This window comes from Haliotis asinina, chromosome 3, assembly GCF_037392515.1.
Source record: "Haliotis asinina isolate JCU_RB_2024 chromosome 3, JCU_Hal_asi_v2, whole genome shotgun sequence".
NCBI classification, from domain to species: domain Eukaryota; kingdom Metazoa; phylum Mollusca; class Gastropoda; order Lepetellida; family Haliotidae; genus Haliotis; species Haliotis asinina.
Genome location: NC_090282.1, coordinates 24,943,936 through 24,962,475, shown reverse-complemented (window position 1 = coordinate 24,962,475; position 18,540 = coordinate 24,943,936). Strand labels below are relative to the sequence as shown.

The window sequence follows — 18,540 nt, the reverse complement described above, 5'->3', positions numbered from 1 at the left end:
GTTTTAAAAACCAATAAAAGAGGTAAAACCCTGCTCTCATTGATAATTAGTGATGTAAACGTCAAGGAACTACATGCTTCACTATTTGAGCAACTATACGCCACAAAGATGTACAGACCTTACAGTGTTTCCTGCCAGGTACCCAGAAATGTCAGACATTCTGACCAACCAATTCATGCCCATGTTGTCGTACGAGGCAACTAACGGATCAGGTGGTCTTGCGTGCTGACTTGGTTGACATTTGCCATCGTATTCCGTTGCGTAGATCGATCCCCATGGTGTCGATCACTGGATCGTCTGGTCCAGACTTGATCATTTACATACCGCCTTATTGATGAAATGTTGCCGAGTGGCGATAAACAATTAACCGATTAACAAAATCCTGTTAGGGAACTGTTTATATCATTGTTGTCTCATTTGCATGATTATTTCATCGTAATAGCATGGCTATGACACATACACATGACAATACACCACTTTTCAAATCATTTTATTCAAAGTCTAGTAGCAGTTTACAGTGTGAAACAATAATCATAAATATGGTGACATGTACATGGTTATTTACATGTTGACTTCATACAGCAACGTCAACGCAGAAACTGTATTCAGTGTTGTATGTATAATACTGTTGCAGCTTTGGCAGTGGTGACGTAAAATCCCATATTATTTGAAATCTTGTATAAAATGATGTGCTAATTCTTCGCTGCAGCAACATATCCCCTGAATATATCATAGTTCAGAATATAGCTTTATACATATATTTCAAATTTCATTTTTAAAAATGTCAGTATGTACATCTCTGTCGCGATAACAACCAATATAAGTCTTGAACATCAAACTACATATAAAAAACATTCTTAGATTTTGTCCTCTCATTGTTGCCTTGAACATTGGGTACTCCGTATCGCCTCGCGAAATCCGTCGACGTAAGCACGTGACTTCCGCTTCCGGAACGTTTGAAGTAATCCTCGGCTGAGACTAATTTCCCATTTCGCATCCAGAACCCATCCGAAGTTTCTATTTTCGTAAGATCCAGTGGCGGAACAGTTGGGCGTTCGGACCAAGAATTCCGGCGAGGCGATGTAATAGCTTTCAAACGGTCAGTACCATTGTCGGCAGCGGTAAACTGCTTGTTGAGATCGTCCTTTGAACCATAAAATACTTTATTTTCAAATCCAGCTTTCCCAAGAGAACCAAAAGTCGGCTTCTTCCATCGTTCCCTTCCCGCAGAAGGTCCATCGGTGGCGTTCCACTGTTTACTGGTTCTTGAAGGGGGCCACTGGCTGAAGTTCTTGTTAGTCCTGCTGAGCGCATTACACGGCGCATCCCGCGGGCTGATTCTGGAATAGATAGCCTCGTAAGTGTGAGACTCGGTCCTTGGTGTGTCGACTTCATTAATTGGATCCAAGTAGGATTGACCAATAGGAGAGAGAGTTGAGAGAAAAGTGGTTGTTGATTGGTGCCTGGTTTTGTCCTGACTGGTTCCCTTCTGAGACCATGTGACTGTCTGAAAGTCGGCATCTCTCAGTCGCTGGGCTCCTTCTTTGGGATGATCTCTATAACGTAAAGAGGCACATATATGCACCGCTGGGTAAATAATGTTTTATGTACCAAGTATTTTATCCACCTCCTAACTTTGCGCTCAACAACATTTCAGGACTGACCAATACATATATTTAACGCGATTTTCTGTTTCAAACACTAAAATCATTAACATCGATCTACGATGGAACATGCATTAATAATCGACCCGATAGTCGCATATTTCGACTAGCATTGGTAAACTCAACCTGTTGACCCTTTTCACAAATACAGAACTCTCTGTGTGGATTCGCCATCGCCCCATCCTCGTATATCCAGACATTCTTTCACTGGCGAACTGTTCCGACATTAAACGTTAAGGGTGGATTACCGAATCGTGAAACTGCGTATTGTCACATTATTAAAGCACTAACTGCGATCGTCTTAAAACGGCCTTTCTGACCAAACAGGGTTTCTCAATAAACAGGTCAGTTTCCTGAAGTGAAATTCCCTATGATAAGAAGATTGAGGCCCCAAAACGAGATACATAAAAAATGTATTCGATATGACTAGTCCTACCTCTGAAAGGCACATCTATAAGCCCTGAAAATCAGGCTGACCAATCCGACGAGGAGCTGGAGACACGTGATGAAGGACATGCCACATATCAGGGCAGAGAACGCCCCAACTTCTATCAACAGTCCAAATATCTGGGAACAATAGAAAACAGGAATAAGAGCATGGTGGTGTACAAAACATTGCTCGGTGTTGCGGTGATCCAAATCGAGTAGAACCAAAGTACATATTTCCATGCGATTCTGGAAAGGATAACAATTATGACTATCCAAAAATTATAAGAAAGAAATATAACATAATAATCGATATGATGAATAAAAAATATACAGTTGTGAAAAAATGACCTAAAGCCATTAACTGTTAAAATGTATTCAAGAATACTAAGGGGCAGTTCCTAAACTTTCTCCTCAAACACAGTCCTGCATCAAGATCATCTTTAGATAATTTCTTGTTAAGATACTTTACATGATGTAAACGTTTGAAACACAAAATAAAGGACATCAAATGATTAACTGTAATGTTTTGTCAGTACACATATTTACGTTCCTCTCACATCGGTGCAACAGGGATATATTAGAAACAGTGGCACATGCAAGTAACATTTGTGTCGTGCGTTGTCGAGTAGCTAACTCCTCCAGTTTTGTAAAAACTAAATATCATAGTGCTATCGTAAATGTCCATGTGTATTTATTTCTTTTACTGGACGATTCTTAGGTTTGCATCAAATATTTGAGCAGTGACATGTTTCTGCTAGTCAAACTCGTGTCGAAAAATATTGGGCTCAGCTGTTAAAAGTACGTCGTCCAATGTTGTAACGGTCCTTGATAAAAACGTGCAATCATAAGTGGCTTTCTGAAGTGACAAATATTGTTTATTATTGGGTTCTTTTTTCATTTGTGTCGATTAGCCAAGATGTTGGAAATGGATCATTGTTTTTTACAAAAAACATTGAACAAAGAGTCCAGGATAATTCGATTCAGACTTGGTACTCCGATGTACTTCGTTAAATATTTCTCAAGTATCACAGTAATCATATATCTCTTCTTCTGCGTGAAATGCACATGGCACATATACTACGTAAATAATTGATATGAGCATTTTGAACATTTATAATATCTTCACGCAGTCTGAACATTTATAATATCTTCACGCAGTCTGAACATTTATAATATCTTCACGCAGTCTGAACATTATCAATTGCCAAATGTCTAAGAAAAATGATCTCTCTAATGTATCATTTAAGTCACATAAGATGGATTTTAAGTGTTATATCTTTGTAAAACAAAATTCAATCCATACATTTAAAGTATACTCCTGTTTTTGCAAACATAGTTAGTCTTCTTAGTATTAAAAGATATATAGAAGTGTTGCCAAATATTTAAAACACGAAAGGGCACTACGTGACTAATGGGTTGATTTGCTGCAGTGTTGCTCTAGGCTATATGGTCAAATTGTTTTAGAAATGAAATTTTCGAGAATGTGAAATGATAATATCAACATATAAAGCTACGCAATACATTCACTAAATATGTATGTGCTATCAGGATATTGGTATTTTCCAATGTAAATGCGCTTGTTTTCTCGAAATCGAACTAAGATCTGTTTAAATTAGCTTTCTCCTTAACTGACTGTGCTCTTAATGTCAGTTTCGATCAGGTAAATGACATCATCGATTTAATGGCCATTTGTTGACGCACGACCGTTCTCAGAAGACAATGTTCGTTTCCATTCGGGGAAACTCGCCCTTTTCCGGAACAAGCCGATATGCACTTGCTCCAACAAGAATCTATTCAGCTTAACATTGTGCCTATTGCAGAAATTCTGCACTATTACCTCAATACGTAAAGTTAGATCTCTCAAGGCTTGGGTAGGGGAAAACACGCTTACCAAATTATCTCAATACTTTTTATTGAATTATTCAAAGCAAGCTCCATGTTGACAACGTGAGTTTGAAGCACGACAAAGTGCTTGCGGTAGAGAACAGCACCCTACGGTATCTTCATGCCACTTACCGACATTTCAGACAACTTTGGGAGCTTTTATAGTTAAATCATATTCCTTATAAGCGACAAAACGTTTCAGTGGGTAAATCAGTGAACCCTAAAAAGAATTGCCAAGGTGACCTTCTCTGATCACTTAAAACTCATCGTTCTTCTTGACAGTTGCATTGTCAACCGAAAGGAGCGGTGGTTATGCTCTGTAACGTGATGGGTGTTAACAGGGGTGACTACTGAAGGGGAAACAACTGTTGGGATAGCGATATAGACTATTGCAGTATACTATTACGACAGAAAGTCTATTGCGACCAACTATTGCAATACTATTGCAATATTTTCTCTCTCCTTGAATTGTCTCGTTTGATGTCATTTCCCAAATGAAAGTATCATTTATATGAAACAAAAACACGTTGAAGTACTTTCAGTTTCTTTTAATAACTGACAAGAAACTTGAGACCCAGATCAAGTAACCAGTTAAAACATAACTTCAGTGAATCTGCAAGTCTGCACTGACTTTATCAACTAAAGTCAATTAGAAAACTATCGCTAGTCACACTTTTAATCGATGCATCGATAGTTTTTTCGTTTCTACCATCCATGGATTGGAATTGTTGAGTCTCTGATGGCATTTGTTGACGCACGACCGTTCACATCGACCATCGGAGACTCAGAAACTGCAACCCATCGATAGTACGATGCGTCGATACAGCCCTAATTGTTACCATACCAGTACGGAGAGGGGTTTGCTGTTATTTCAATCACTGAATTGTCTTGACCAGTCTCGATTACATACATGCCACTGCCACATGGCTGATATTTACGTAAGCGTTCATGAATAAAGCAGCCTTTATTCTGGATATATAGATGTGACATCGTGACTCACCGTGACATCGCGTTTTTCTTGATATACTTCATGCACGGTGTCACATGCCGTGATCTCGACCTGTGCCAGCTCAGATCTGTGGAAAAGAGGAACACGTTGGTTAGGTCCGCGTTACACCTTGCCGACAGAGCACGCCGACACAATAAGCCATTATCAGCCACATCAGTGGACAAATATGGAGACTGGATGACAAGTCCACAAGTAGGCAGAATTTGGAAATGGATGACAATATGCTAAGTAGACAGAGATTTGGTTTGGATGACAACTCGCTAAGTAGCCAAAACTTTGACCTATATAACAACTCGATAAGTGGACAGAAATTTTAATTGGATGACAATTCGCTACGTAGACAGAAATTGGGAAAGGGTGGCATCTCACTACATAGACATAAATTTGGATTGGATGACATCTCGCTACGTAGACATAAATTCTAATTGGATGACAACTCGGTAAGTAGATACAAATGTGGATTGGATAGCAACTCGCTTAGAAGATACTAATGTGGACTGGACTCGCTAAGCAACTCACTATTCAGGGTCACCTATGGATAGGATGGTCGTTATGTGCAAACTGTTCAATTGTGTCATCATACTCCTGTGGCTAGTTTGTCAGACCATCATAATACGACTAGATGAAATACTACGACTAGATGAAGCTGATACAGACCGCCAGAAGAACCACGAACAGAGAGGCCAGAGCGATCTCAGGACGTGGTCTATTGTATCTGTATGTAAACGAATTCATTGTGATATGACCTGTGAAAGAGTGAGTGAGTGAGTTAAGTTTTATGCCACACTCAGCAATATTACATCTTTATGGCTGCGGTCTGTAAATAATCGAGTCTGGACCAGACAATCCAGTGATCAACAACATGAGCATCGATCTGCGCAACTGGGAACCGATGACATGTGTCAACCAAGTCAGCGAGCTTGACCACCAGATCCCGTTAGTTGCCTCTTACGACAAACATAGTCGCCATTTATGGCAAGCATGGGTTGCTGAAGGCCTATTCAACCCCGGGTCACCCGTGAAAGAAACATGGCGGAATGCTCCGTAAGACGCCATAACGCTACAAATAGCTTCACACAATCAAAGAAATTCGTTTCGTGGTTGTTCTTATTTGATATCTATTTAAACAAGATATCGAAACGAACTATATACACATGAATCAATGCAGAATTAATGCCACCCATAGGTGGTGTAACTATTCATGGCAGCATTTGTAAAGCATATATAATTCCGAAGTTGGCTACAAGTAATAGTTACATAGAAAGTGTGTAAACAAAGACGGCTTAGATGTAATCAATGGGCCGTCAAATGTAAACACCTCACTACTGATCATCAGCGGGTCTGTAAACAGCATCAAAGTTGAGCCAACAAAGCCGCAATCAGCGCTCACCCGTCCGCCATCGGCATTTCCGTCAAGAACAAGTTCACGTTGGATTTGGAAGGACTGGAAATTTTCATGTTTTGCTTTCTCTGCCCTTAACTCGTATGGTTTACTTCAGCTACTGAGCAGCTGTACACACAGCATTGATTGGTCTACTTGTATCAGTGTCTTCAGAGTTGAAATGTGAATAAGACATGAATAAATGCACCAAATACATTGCACCTAACACTACAAGTGGTTGGAGGTGTAGAGTGCTCTGCTTCTACTTATAAAGCCTTTGGCATCTGACAATCATGCAAATAATGCCAGCAGTTACTTTATTTTGGCATCAAAGCGTTCCATCCTTTCGTATCGAGTTAAATATACACATACAGTTTATTCTATTTCTCGTAAGAGGCGCACTTGTGACAATACAGTAGGTTCAGACATAATCCTGACTTATATATCAGCAAGCAAATCATCACTCTCGTGTGCAAATAATGTAACATGATTAAGCAGGTCGTGTTTTTTCGTAGGATAGATCTGACGAGATATTCGACAGCTATTGACTGGATGGGAAGCAAGCAATACCATCCGTGATCGATGAAGCACAAAATAAGTGGCAATAAACTTTGTGAACAATGCCCATAACGCTATTCCATGCGACAACAACTGAAGCAGATTTTCTTGTTTCTGTATGCACCCCTCACTGATTTTATTTTAAGCAAGTTATTGATCGAATCAAGGCGTTCCCTTCATGGAAATAACTCGGTTTCCGACTTTTCACAATGTAATTTGATCTCCAATTAAGCCATCCATCAGGGAACTTCCGGCTCCTGCAGGTCACTTCCGGTTGGAATATATTAACTAAAGAATTCAGTCAGACGTTATGACACATTTTAACAATGTTCGAGAAATCAAAGGTACCTTAAAGAATCAGATGTAGTTCATGTCGATTTCAGTTTTAATAAATGCAAGATTTAAAATAACTTTAACTAGATATGAATAAAGCCGAATGAGTTCAGTTTAAGTAATATTCAAGCAATATCACGACAGGGTTTAACACAGTCTACCCATGTGGGGACTCGAACCCGGAACTTCCAGGTGACGAGCGAACGCATCAACCATTGGGCTACCTCACCGCCCCTATGAATAAAATTAACCATAGCAATATGTTCATTACTATAAAGATGACATCATCCAAGATACTCTGACACTAACATCGTTTCCATATACGTATATTTCGTTCTCAAATATACCAGGGTCTGTGTTGCATAACGAACGCAGTAAAACTGCTGACATAGATTGTGATAGTACGTCTTTAAGAGAAGCTGAAGGCATCGGGATTCAGCGGTGTGGTATGAAACCTTTGTGTCCCTCCGAGAGGCGTAATGGGTGCGTTTCCGGTCGAGGCGGCACTCTTGCGAGCAACACAATGGCGGACCTGCTTACAGTCTAAAATGCAGGTTTTGTCGTAAGACCAATCAATCATATTGTAGAAGTAAATGTACGTGTAAGGTAATGAAGATGACGAACACTTGATGACAATAAGTGCCCATTTCTGGGTGCAAATGTCTCTTGCAGCTAGCGCTTCACGCAAGGACTAGTTAAGCCACTTTATCTAACGAGTTTGACTCAACTAGAAATCCCCCATGTAGGCGATTTTGTAAACGTAACACGCCCTGGTGTTCAATATGCATCAAATAAACAATTCAACATAGCCTTTATTGGACTATAACCAACATCAACGGTAGTACTGTAAATATCACCACGCCAACCTTTTCCATCCATCGTAGTTTACATATAAGTACCTTAAACTGGAAGCATCACCGCGGTAACCTTTCATGTGCAGGTTCTTCAACAAGTGGGCCTGTAAAACACACAAAATATTCATGTTGAACATTATGCTGATGGATTTATACGATTACCTTCGGTATGAGGAATGAGACATCCATCCGATACTTTTAACACAAATTTGAATACTTTACCTAATTCTGCATTGTTACATGCAAAATAAACATTGTGTCAATTATTCCCTTAATGAAAAGGGGCATGCTACATTTGTAATCTTCTCCGAAGGAGAAAGAAACGTGACCCATATTCTGAGGGCGTGTACGTTCGACGTAGAAAATACCCTTGACTGGCGGATCCAGGTGATGGTGTTTGGCCAGGAGGTTCCACGAACCACCACCCCCTCCCATTTTATGAAACTGAAAATCAAGCTCTCTTTACACACGCACGCACGCACACACACACACACGAGACATGGAAAAGTCCCAGGATCCGTTTGACGAACGCCAGGTATGCGCCCACCTCATGTTGTTCCGAAGGCCATGCAGTGATGGAACCGGAAGTTGTAACGCGATGCTCCCTGTAAAACAAACAAAATTCATACGGTGACTGCACTTGAGACGGTGCTGGGTAGCCGACCAGGATGAAGTGTCGCCATCAGTCACTGCCAACATTTACAAGAGCTTGCACAGATTTACTATGAACAGATGGCGTCTGTAATATGCCCCAAATGAAATTGCTGTTGAGCTATTGACGTAGTCCATGTAAGGTGTGGTTAAGATACAATACTAGCACGATATTACTGGTACTCTGGTACCCCTCCATACAAACAGTACGGTTTGTGATACGATCTAAACAGACCGACACATTGACAAAATGTTTTAATACGTGCATTTATTTTTGTTTTATTATCATTTAAATATATCAATATCTTCCCTGCATAGCTAATCTCAGACGGCTGGCATTTCTAGTTCTCACTGCTATTTGCCGATACTGCACGGTGCTTGTACAAACCTGCAACTACTGGGACATGAACACGGCAGCTGACCTGTACTCTTAATAATCGTCAGTACCCGGGAACACACATCTGTAGCAAAGAAGACATGAGTGAGTGAGTGAGTGAGTGAGTGAGTGAGTGGGTGGGTGGGTGGGTGGGTGAGTGAGTGAGTGAGTGAGTGAGTCTGGTTTTAGTAATTTTTCAGCAATGTCACGGCGGGGACATCAGAAATGTGCTTCACGCTGTACCCATGTGGTGAGTTGAACCCGGGCCTCCGGCGTGACGAGCGAACGCTTTAACCACTGGGCTACCACAAACAGTGAAGCAGGGCACGGTGGTGCTACAGTTTCTTCTCCGTACTTTGTGACATTACGATACCTGGTGAGTTAGTGAGTGATGGTAAGGCTTGAAGCCGCTCTGAAACTTTATTTCACCGTTGTCGGGTGTGTCTTGATTTATGTTGGAATGGGTGTTGTGGCGCATGTATAAGTAGGATAAAACGTGTACCCTATTTATTTTTAAAAAATCGAATTTGAGGGAATTTTGGTTCTGAGTTCCTAATGATCATATCCACGGTATGAAAAGAGAACTGTACCAGCTTAAACCACTGGGCCACCCTTATGTTACAAAGTATTAATCCAATAGTAAGTTAACATGTCTCAGAGCTAGGAATACAGGCTTTCTTGAGCTTACATTGGTACTCGTGGTCTACACGGCATCTGTCGGTACGTGAGGCATCAATGGACGCAGAACAGCCGCACAGGTCACGTGTCAGGTTGTCCATGCACTCACGAAGGCACTGCTGAAATAGACACATACAATGTAGTTACAACTATGGAAAAAGCGTTATCATTCTGTTCATTCAGAAGCAAAGTTTGCACTACACGATGACTTTTTATCCCATGAGACACCATGACAGCCAGTGTCTAAACCTTCGTGGTCTTATGGGTAGCGTATCAAACCGGAAAGCGGAGGGTAGTTGGTTCGATCCTCGAACACATCCTACTGAAAAAAAAGATAATTAATGGTTCTTGATACCCTGCCTAAATGGTGTTCGGCACTATGTGGATAAAGACCGGTCACATCTTCATATAAAACTGCATCAAGGTGGGTTGGCACTGTCGATCCATTGGTCTGGATCAGTACACGCTCATACACACGTACACGCTGTCCTTACACACTAATCTTGAACAGAGTGCGCCAACCAATTTCACGTCAACTGATATTCAGCGAATGCTATTTATAGCTGCAATAAGCGTTGCAAAAACAGTAACGGAGAACCGATGAGATGTCGCATTAACAAATATCCATGTTGATGTCCCACAAAGGGATATTAAACCAGATATTGTGACCTCCGATATACGATTTCCGAGTCAACTATTGAGGTTCTATTCTGACCACGCAACCCCATGGGTAGTGTACATATTAGTATATATCTGACCTTTCGGTTTTCCTGTCCACCGTTGCACGGCTCACGTCTGAATTCGTAAACCTGAAGGTAAGCATATAATGCATTAAGATACAAACAGCAACATGACGCACTTGCACAAAGCGATCGTAGCGCTACAATGATCGTAACTCCCATTCTCTAGCATAGGCTTAAGATAGTCTTAGCGCTAAGATCGCTTTGTGCAAGTGGGCCCTGGTAAGGGCACACGATACTACTACTTCGGTTTGTCCGGAAATTTTATGAATTAGATTAGTGGCCGGACTGAATTAGTATAGTTTCTCAAAATATAAACAACGCCGATAATAATCCCTTAAGAAATCGTTTTATATGTTAAAACCTTCCTGACTGCATTATTCGAAGTCTCCTGTCATATTTTTGTGCTTCCAAGTATTTTACCTTTCGTAAATTCAACTGAAGTTTCGTTCCGGGCGTTACTAAGTACTCCTCTGCAGTCTCCGAATCGTTGAATCCAGCTTGAACTCTGACCTTGAACCCTACTGTCGACGCCACGAGACCAAGGTAGTCTTCAGGCCTGGCATTGAAGATTAGAGAGGCTTTCTCTGTTGCAAATATACAATGACGTGTACAGCACATAATATTAACTAAACGGAAAGTAGACTAAAACATCAAACAAAAGCCTTAAAGTTATATTCTGTATATAATTTTGTGATTGAGTCTACACAAGATTCCTTTGGACGAAAACTCTACCCATGTTAGTACAAGTAATTATGAAAGGCACATAACTGAAATGTAAATGAAACCACGAAGGTTACTCAGATGGTGTTTGGTTTTCTTTAAATTGTGGTCAAAAACAGACTCCTAAAATTTCATCGTATTGGCTAAAATACACTTATATTTGGACAATAATTTAATTTATTTCAAGTATTAGCAACGACGATAAAGAAACATTGCTAAAACAGACATGAATGTCAAGAAGTGCAGTTAACTGTCTTTAGAAGGGTTCTTGAAGTCTGCACATGCAGAACCTATCATTGTAAACGATCGAGAGCAATAAAAGCCTGCTTTTCTTGCTTGCTAATGGACGTACCAGTTCGGGTTCTAGATTAGGGTGTTCATGTGTTGGTAACCTTGTCACTGCCACTTGTTATTACAATGCCCTCACATTCAGCATGTGCAGAATGAAGTGTTATTGGAAGACTACATAACATTGTTCGGCAGGACACTCAAGAGACACTTACGTATTTACTAAAGAGTTGTCCATATATATATAATGTACTTGTGATCTATTTTCTTTGACTGACGTCAAGCTTTGTTTTAGACGGGGCCAGACACTGAACTGGACATTAACATCTTCATTACAAGGAATGTCGTGAACCGGTTTCTCAAGTAGACAGATACTCCAGACGTTTGTGACATCAGTCCCTAATGGCACAAAATCTTAAATTTGGAAAATGTAAATGGGTTAAATGCGTACATAGGCCTGGTATAATGATCGACAACTAAACAAGGCAGAGAGGGAAGGTTTAAATGCTTTGGTGCTCGGATATATAGGGTTCCGCTGTATTGGAGACATCGACGGGGAATCACTTTGTTTTACCGATGTAAAGGAAAGAAAGACTAACACTAGTAATGGTTTCGTATAGGGACCGTAAGTCACAGCACTTTCCGAGACCTTAGTACTTCAACGTTTCATTACCTTTTCGAATGGTCTCATGGTTGTCAGCGGACAGTAGGGAACCGACAGTCTTTGCAGGAGTGACATATTTCCGATCTAACCATCCCCACGCTATTATGAACGTCAACGGCTGTGACAGCCATGATTTGTTGTACACTTGGTCTGCTCTAGTAAAGTTATATTTGGCGATCGCGCAATATGGAACCAAAACTGGTTCTTGAATATACGCTTGAAATCTAGTACCGGAAATAAGTTCTTTCCCGTCTCGCATATCGCAAGTTGGTCCAATGAGAGCCGGGAACCAGCTTGATATCAGAAGTAGCGCTTCGCGAGGCGTACAGGCTCTGTTGTGAACGGTTCACGTGAATATTTTACGACACTTCATTGTTACCATTGCGATTCACCACAGAATGTTTCAGTGTTGACAAAATCTCACTTGTATAATATTATGTTCCTTTTCACATGATACTATAAAATCTGAACAATGTTTCAATTCTGAAGACAGCAGTAGGATCGGAGTAATACTGGTTTTCCACACACAGAACCATAAGCAGGGTGGATGAAGGAATCAACTCGACCCCCACAGGTTTCGAGAACGCCATTGTTAATAAATGCATGGTAAGATACGAGTCTTATTTTACAGATGTATGTTGATACTCTAAACAAGGAATAAAGGGAACAATACGAGTCTTACATAACAGCTGTATATTGATACTCACCAAATAATGAATCGGGAGTTGACAAAGTCATTTCCAAACAGTTGCCATGAAAACCATCACTATGCAGCGCCATTTCACTACAACATGACGAGATTGGTAGGGTTATCAAATAAACTTGTTGGCCCATATTTAGCAAAACACACTGCCTGAAAACATGGCTAATTTGGTATTTATCAACATTTTCATGAACAGCTCTATCAACAAGTTAACTCTTTCACCAACCCTTGCATTTATTTATGTTTTTTTTCCGTTGTTTGGTGCTTTTTTTGACGTTCTCTTCTTGTGAGCTCTTAGTCTACCATGAAGAAAAATTACGTACTAGTAACTAAAATGTGTCAGTGATATTCAATGAATATTAAAACTGCCCGACAGTGCTTGCGTTATTTTTAGAACACGATTTCACAAATTCAGCTGAAAATTCAAACGACAGATAATGTACTTGGAAATATATCGGCATATAGACTGTTGCGGACAAGGTAGGAAGCTACTATATCATACCGACAGATTATTTGAAGTACGTGTTTCTGGATTTCATCAGAAAATTACTATCACGGTGTGGCGTTGGTAGGAACACATACAGTTTATATTTTGGTAAAAATGCTTACGTTAACTTCTGTTAATTGCCAAAGTATGTAGATTCGTGGTTTAATCTATTTAAAGCTAATGACAATTCAAGTAACAATTCCTGCTTTCGTGAGCTTATGGTAAAAAAATAAATCCAAAGACATTCAGGCTAATATTCATATTAAATAATAGCTAAAGTCCACCGCCCTCAAAGATAATTAGACGAAACAGTCGAGATAAATAGACCAAGACCTTCGTCAAGTCGTACCTAATAATAGGTAAAGTAAATGGATCAGTACTTTGGTCTGGACAAGGCCAACAGATCAGTACTTTCGTCAACCCACAGTCAATAACAGTCAAATTAAACAGATCAGTACTTTCGTCAGGTCACAGTCAATAACACACATGGTAAGTAGATCAATACTTTCGCCAACCCACAGCCAGTAACTGGCAAGATAAATAGACAGGCACTTTCGTCAACTTGCAGCCGGTAATAGGCAAGGGACGTAGATCAATACTTTCGTCAGCCAGCAGCCAATAACAGTCAAGATAAACAGATCAATACTTTCATCACCCGCAGCCCATAATAGTAAAAGTAAATAGATCAGTACTTTCGTCAGCCAACAGCCCATAACAGTCAAGGTAAATAGATCAGTACTTTCGTCATCCAACAGCCAATAGTCAAGTCAAGGTAAATAGATCAGTGCTTCCGCCAGTTCGCAGCCAGTAATAGGCAAGAAAATAGATCAGTTCTTGTGTCAAGTCACAGCTAATAATAGTCAAGGCAGATAGATAGTAATTTCGTGCATATGTAGTGATAGCCAGGGTAAATAGATTGTGTTTCCTTTCAACCAACAGCAAAAAAGAATACGTACTTCCAACAGCCTAAACCAATGAAGGGATGTAGATTCATATTTTCATAGTAAATTCATTATCAATACAGATTTGCTCTTGTAACAGTTTAACGTATAATTCAGATTCTTATAAATTCGTCTATACTACATTAATTTACAATCCAAAATATCTTTCTACAGTCCTTCAGTTTGATGCCTGAAACAACTGTCTATGTTCACAGAAGCTTATGTGTGTCCGTATAGAGACTTATCCTGTAATCCGATTGACTATACAGTCACTTATCACGGTGACCGATCAGGACCGATTAGCCTGAAGATGTAAGCTCATAATCTAAACGCTATTTAGCGTGTAATACCTGAGCCAAGCAATGCTGCAAAGCTACGCAGGTGCTACTTACTACAGATTTAATCCTGTATTGTTCCCGTCGTTGAGGTGATGACTGGTACACGTGTGCGACTTATATACAAACTTCACGAATCACCAAAACAATACGATCACAATAGTCAGGAAATGTGTTCTCCATGAACTTCGTTTGCCATCGCCTTATGTGCGAAAGTTTCTGCTGAGACTATGGTATATATCTTGTGGCTTGTGACCGCAGCATAGCATCTACACCGAGACGTCGCTTACATTAATATTAAAAACAGTTGTATGTCTGTAGATCTTCCTCCCTTGATATCGGTCATAATTTAGTCTGTCACCACATATGTTAGCAAACGAAACTCATCACATCATATATATTGGTAATAAGATACATATCATATATACAACCAATTAAAATAACAGTGAAAATCAACTTTAGCTTTGGTTAGGTTTTCGTTTATTCATTTAACTTTCACTTACAACTGTTCCTTATTTGGCGAGTGAGAGAGTGATTTGAGTTTTACGCCGCTCCCAGCAATATTCCAGCTATATGGCGACAGTCTGTAAAATAATCGAGTCTGAACCTGACAATCAAGTGATCAGCAGCATGAGCATCGATCTGCGCAGTTGGGAACCGATGATTAATTATTTGGTAATTTAATTATCATTGCAATCGTTGATGAGTTAAAACATTAATTATAACTGTTAATTGGTTAAAGGTTTTGTCATAAAACACAGCTGTTAATTAGTAGGGAATTTAATTGTTAATATAACCGTTCACTGTTTGAGCGTGTAATGGTTAATTACTAACATTCGTTAGTTGCCACATTTCGGTTATACACAGACTATCAGCCCAGTGATTAAATACACTTATTTAATCAATTTCGTGTTTAATGGAAACAGATTTGATAAGATTCCAATCTCACACACTAACTGAAATATCTTCTCACCCTGATACACAAGCCTTGCCATCTTTCCAGCAGTGCACGATGTCGTCGTCGATGCTGACACCGTGATAGAGTAATTCCTCCCGACTCAAACGTAACGCCCGTCGTAAGCTTTCCATGTCACCGTCGACAGCATTCTGGTACAGCATCTCCCAGTCTGTTGGCGATAACATGCCCCGGAATGCCTCAAACTCACCCCTTATGCTTTCGATCACGGGTGACAGTTTGAATGAACGACCAAACTGTTGAAGTTTAGTATCCTTCAGGATATCCTCTTCAACGTCTTTCTTCAGGTCTCGAAAAGGCAACGACAGATTTTCTGCGTGGTTCTCAATGTCCAATAACATCTCAAAACGAGTGCCTTTCAGCGTCGATTTTCTTAACAAATTCATGTTACACACCGTAATTGTCAATGGGATATGCAACGCTGGTGCTACTGTGTCGGATGAAACGAGGACGAAATGTGAATCATTGTTCGTGTAATGTGCGACTCTATCGGAAATAAGATATGACAGAGTAGCAATCCCTGTCGCACACACACACAACCAGAACATCCTAACTGGGACTGACTTTGAATTCCCAGCTAGCGCCGCACCGTGTAAATCCACGAGAGAAATCCATTCTATCAGGGTGGAGTATGTACCACCCTTCTCTTTCCGCTCCCCTTTCTCCTCAGAAGGAACGCTAGTCGACTTTGCTTCCGCCTGTGAAAGAACTTTCTTTTCGTTGTCAGCTATTGACGTGAAATATCTCTCGCACCGATCCGTCCATTCTTCTTCTTTCATTTCTGTTAAAAGATAAAATCAATATGATTGGTTTGTTTGCTGTTTATTGTCTCAAACAACAATATTCCAGGTCGACGATGGCAAAATATGCATAACTGAGTCTGGACAAGACAATCTTGTGACTGGCATCATGATCATTAATTTGCGAAAGTCACATGTATCAGGTAGGTCAACTAACAATCCGATATCGTTAGTCGCCTCTTACGACAAGTGTTGATTTGTAAGACCCGTTTTAACCAGGATCTTCACACGTGAAATATCAACATAAATTACACAAAGAAGTCATGTGAATAATAAGTGTTCAGATGATGTTACACCTGCTACACGTTGACATCGAAGCCTTGTGCCTCGCGCTCAGCTTATAGGGTGAAAAAATGGGTGACTGTTCGACTCGGGTTCTGTATAATCTATCAGAGCGTTAACTCCAACATGATAATAAGCATGAGATATCCCTAATACAAAAAGGTACACAGATGATATAACAATACATATGCACGACGCTATTCAATAGCAGTGACCTCGACGCTGCATTCCACCTAAATACATTTGTAAACTTGTGCTGTAGGTTGGAACTCATCCTTTTGAGCTGGCTGTAGCTATAGGTTACACGAACTGACGTGAAGAGCAGTGATTCGCGCGTTTTCCCACATTTAGGCCTCGGGCATGTTTACAACGTGAACCACATCGACATCTATTCACGCTGTACTCTGAGAAAGATAACTATTCGTAAGAGTTAATGCTATATATTTGATGAAGTTAACGTCTTGAATATGTCGTGCGGGAGGATTTCTTTCAACATGTGCTTCGCAGTCAGCGATGTCTATATGAAAGATTTATGTTGTTTCCTTCAATAGCACATTTGTGGAGATGGCAATGAATTAACATTACATGTTCACAATATAATTATTTGAACGATATCCGAATTTGATCCATTGTTTTTACACATAAATCTTTGTGTGTTATAGGTAAGCACATGTGCTATTATTAATAGCAGTATGTTAAACAAAATGCAGTTTGAAAGCGAATATGGTACGTTAAAGGCCACTCAACACGGCCCGGTAAAAGGAGAAGGTAAAACTTTACCTTACTGTCACCTTCCGTGGGTCAGCTTTCCTATCTGAGTACACTGAAGCAACCTGACGCTTGCTTCCTTCAGAATAACACTTCACGTCGGAGTTACGGGTTAAATGTAGGAGTTCATATTGGATTAATCCGAGGTCTAATAAAGCCTATTTCAGCTAATCATTAATCTGTTAATCCTCTGAATAAGGATTTGATTACTTATCGCGTTCGTCTGAGACGCTGAGGGGTATAGATGCTGTGAGTCAGTCTGTAGGTACGTCTGGTTACCCGTACCGTGTGAACAGGGTTGCCTGTCGGGCGAGGGGGAGACAACCAATGTTGCAATATCAGGCAACACGCAGCGTGATGAAGGTAATGAGATGGCCACCAGATCTTTGCTGGCTTTGGTGAATATATAATCAAGGAACTTCAGTGGCTTCACATGGCACTTAATACTTAATAAATACTTGACAGATGTCGTCTGGCAAAAAGGGAAAACGTTCGTACGGCTTGTCTTTAAGTACATGCGGATGCCTGTTGATTTTCAAGCCATATCACCAAGATGTATGTGACAGGTAGTCGACAAGTGTTGAGATACTAGCATTTACATTTCATTATTACCCCACGATCTTAGACAATAGAATAAATAGACAACAGTAGTATCCCTATTTGCAACACGCAACAGTTACCCGAGCTGACCCGAATCGGGGGATCATTTATTGATTTTGATAGAGGAAAAAGTAAGTAAAACCTTCCGACTTTGGATTTGCACAAATGTTGTGAAATGATAACTGAAATTTATTGTAAAAGTCACGTCTCACAAATCAGTAGGAAAAGAATGTACAATATATAAAGTTAAAGATTCATGTCATTGTGCTGTGATATAGGCAGTTTCTCAGCTAGTGAATCCGGGCTAGAATCGGTTGCCATTGGTTTCTCGAAAAAAGTGACTAAAGTGGGTTGGTTGGTCAGACTCTAGGAGTGACTAGGTTTAGTTTTACACCGCTTTTAGCAATATTCCATCA

General features: G+C 40.2%; 1 protein-coding gene across 2 annotated transcripts; it reads right to left on the bottom strand.

The window, feature by feature from the left end:
* Positions 1 to 510: 510 nt before the first annotated feature.
* LOC137276694 (uncharacterized) lies at positions 511 to 17,830 on the bottom strand. Of its 2 annotated transcripts, none has more exons than XM_067808311.1 (12): positions 17,537 to 17,830; positions 15,672 to 16,455; positions 12,940 to 13,016; positions 10,981 to 11,144; positions 10,576 to 10,626; positions 9,828 to 9,936; positions 9,152 to 9,224; positions 8,660 to 8,717; positions 8,158 to 8,216; positions 4,978 to 5,053; positions 2,101 to 2,231; positions 511 to 1,556 (listed from the first exon to the last, which is right to left on the bottom strand). In XM_067808311.1, exons 2-12 carry the CDS (start codon positions 16,451 to 16,453, stop codon positions 839 to 841), a joined length of 2,298 nt encoding a protein of 765 aa, XP_067664412.1. In that variant the 5' UTR covers positions 16,454 to 16,455; positions 17,537 to 17,830; the 3' UTR covers positions 511 to 838. The 2 variants fall into 2 exon arrangements, with proteins under 2 accessions (XP_067664412.1, XP_067664415.1); XM_067808314.1 differs by having other exon boundaries at positions 9,828 to 9,933; positions 17,537 to 17,800.
* Between the last annotated feature and the right edge of the window lie 710 nt (positions 17,831 to 18,540).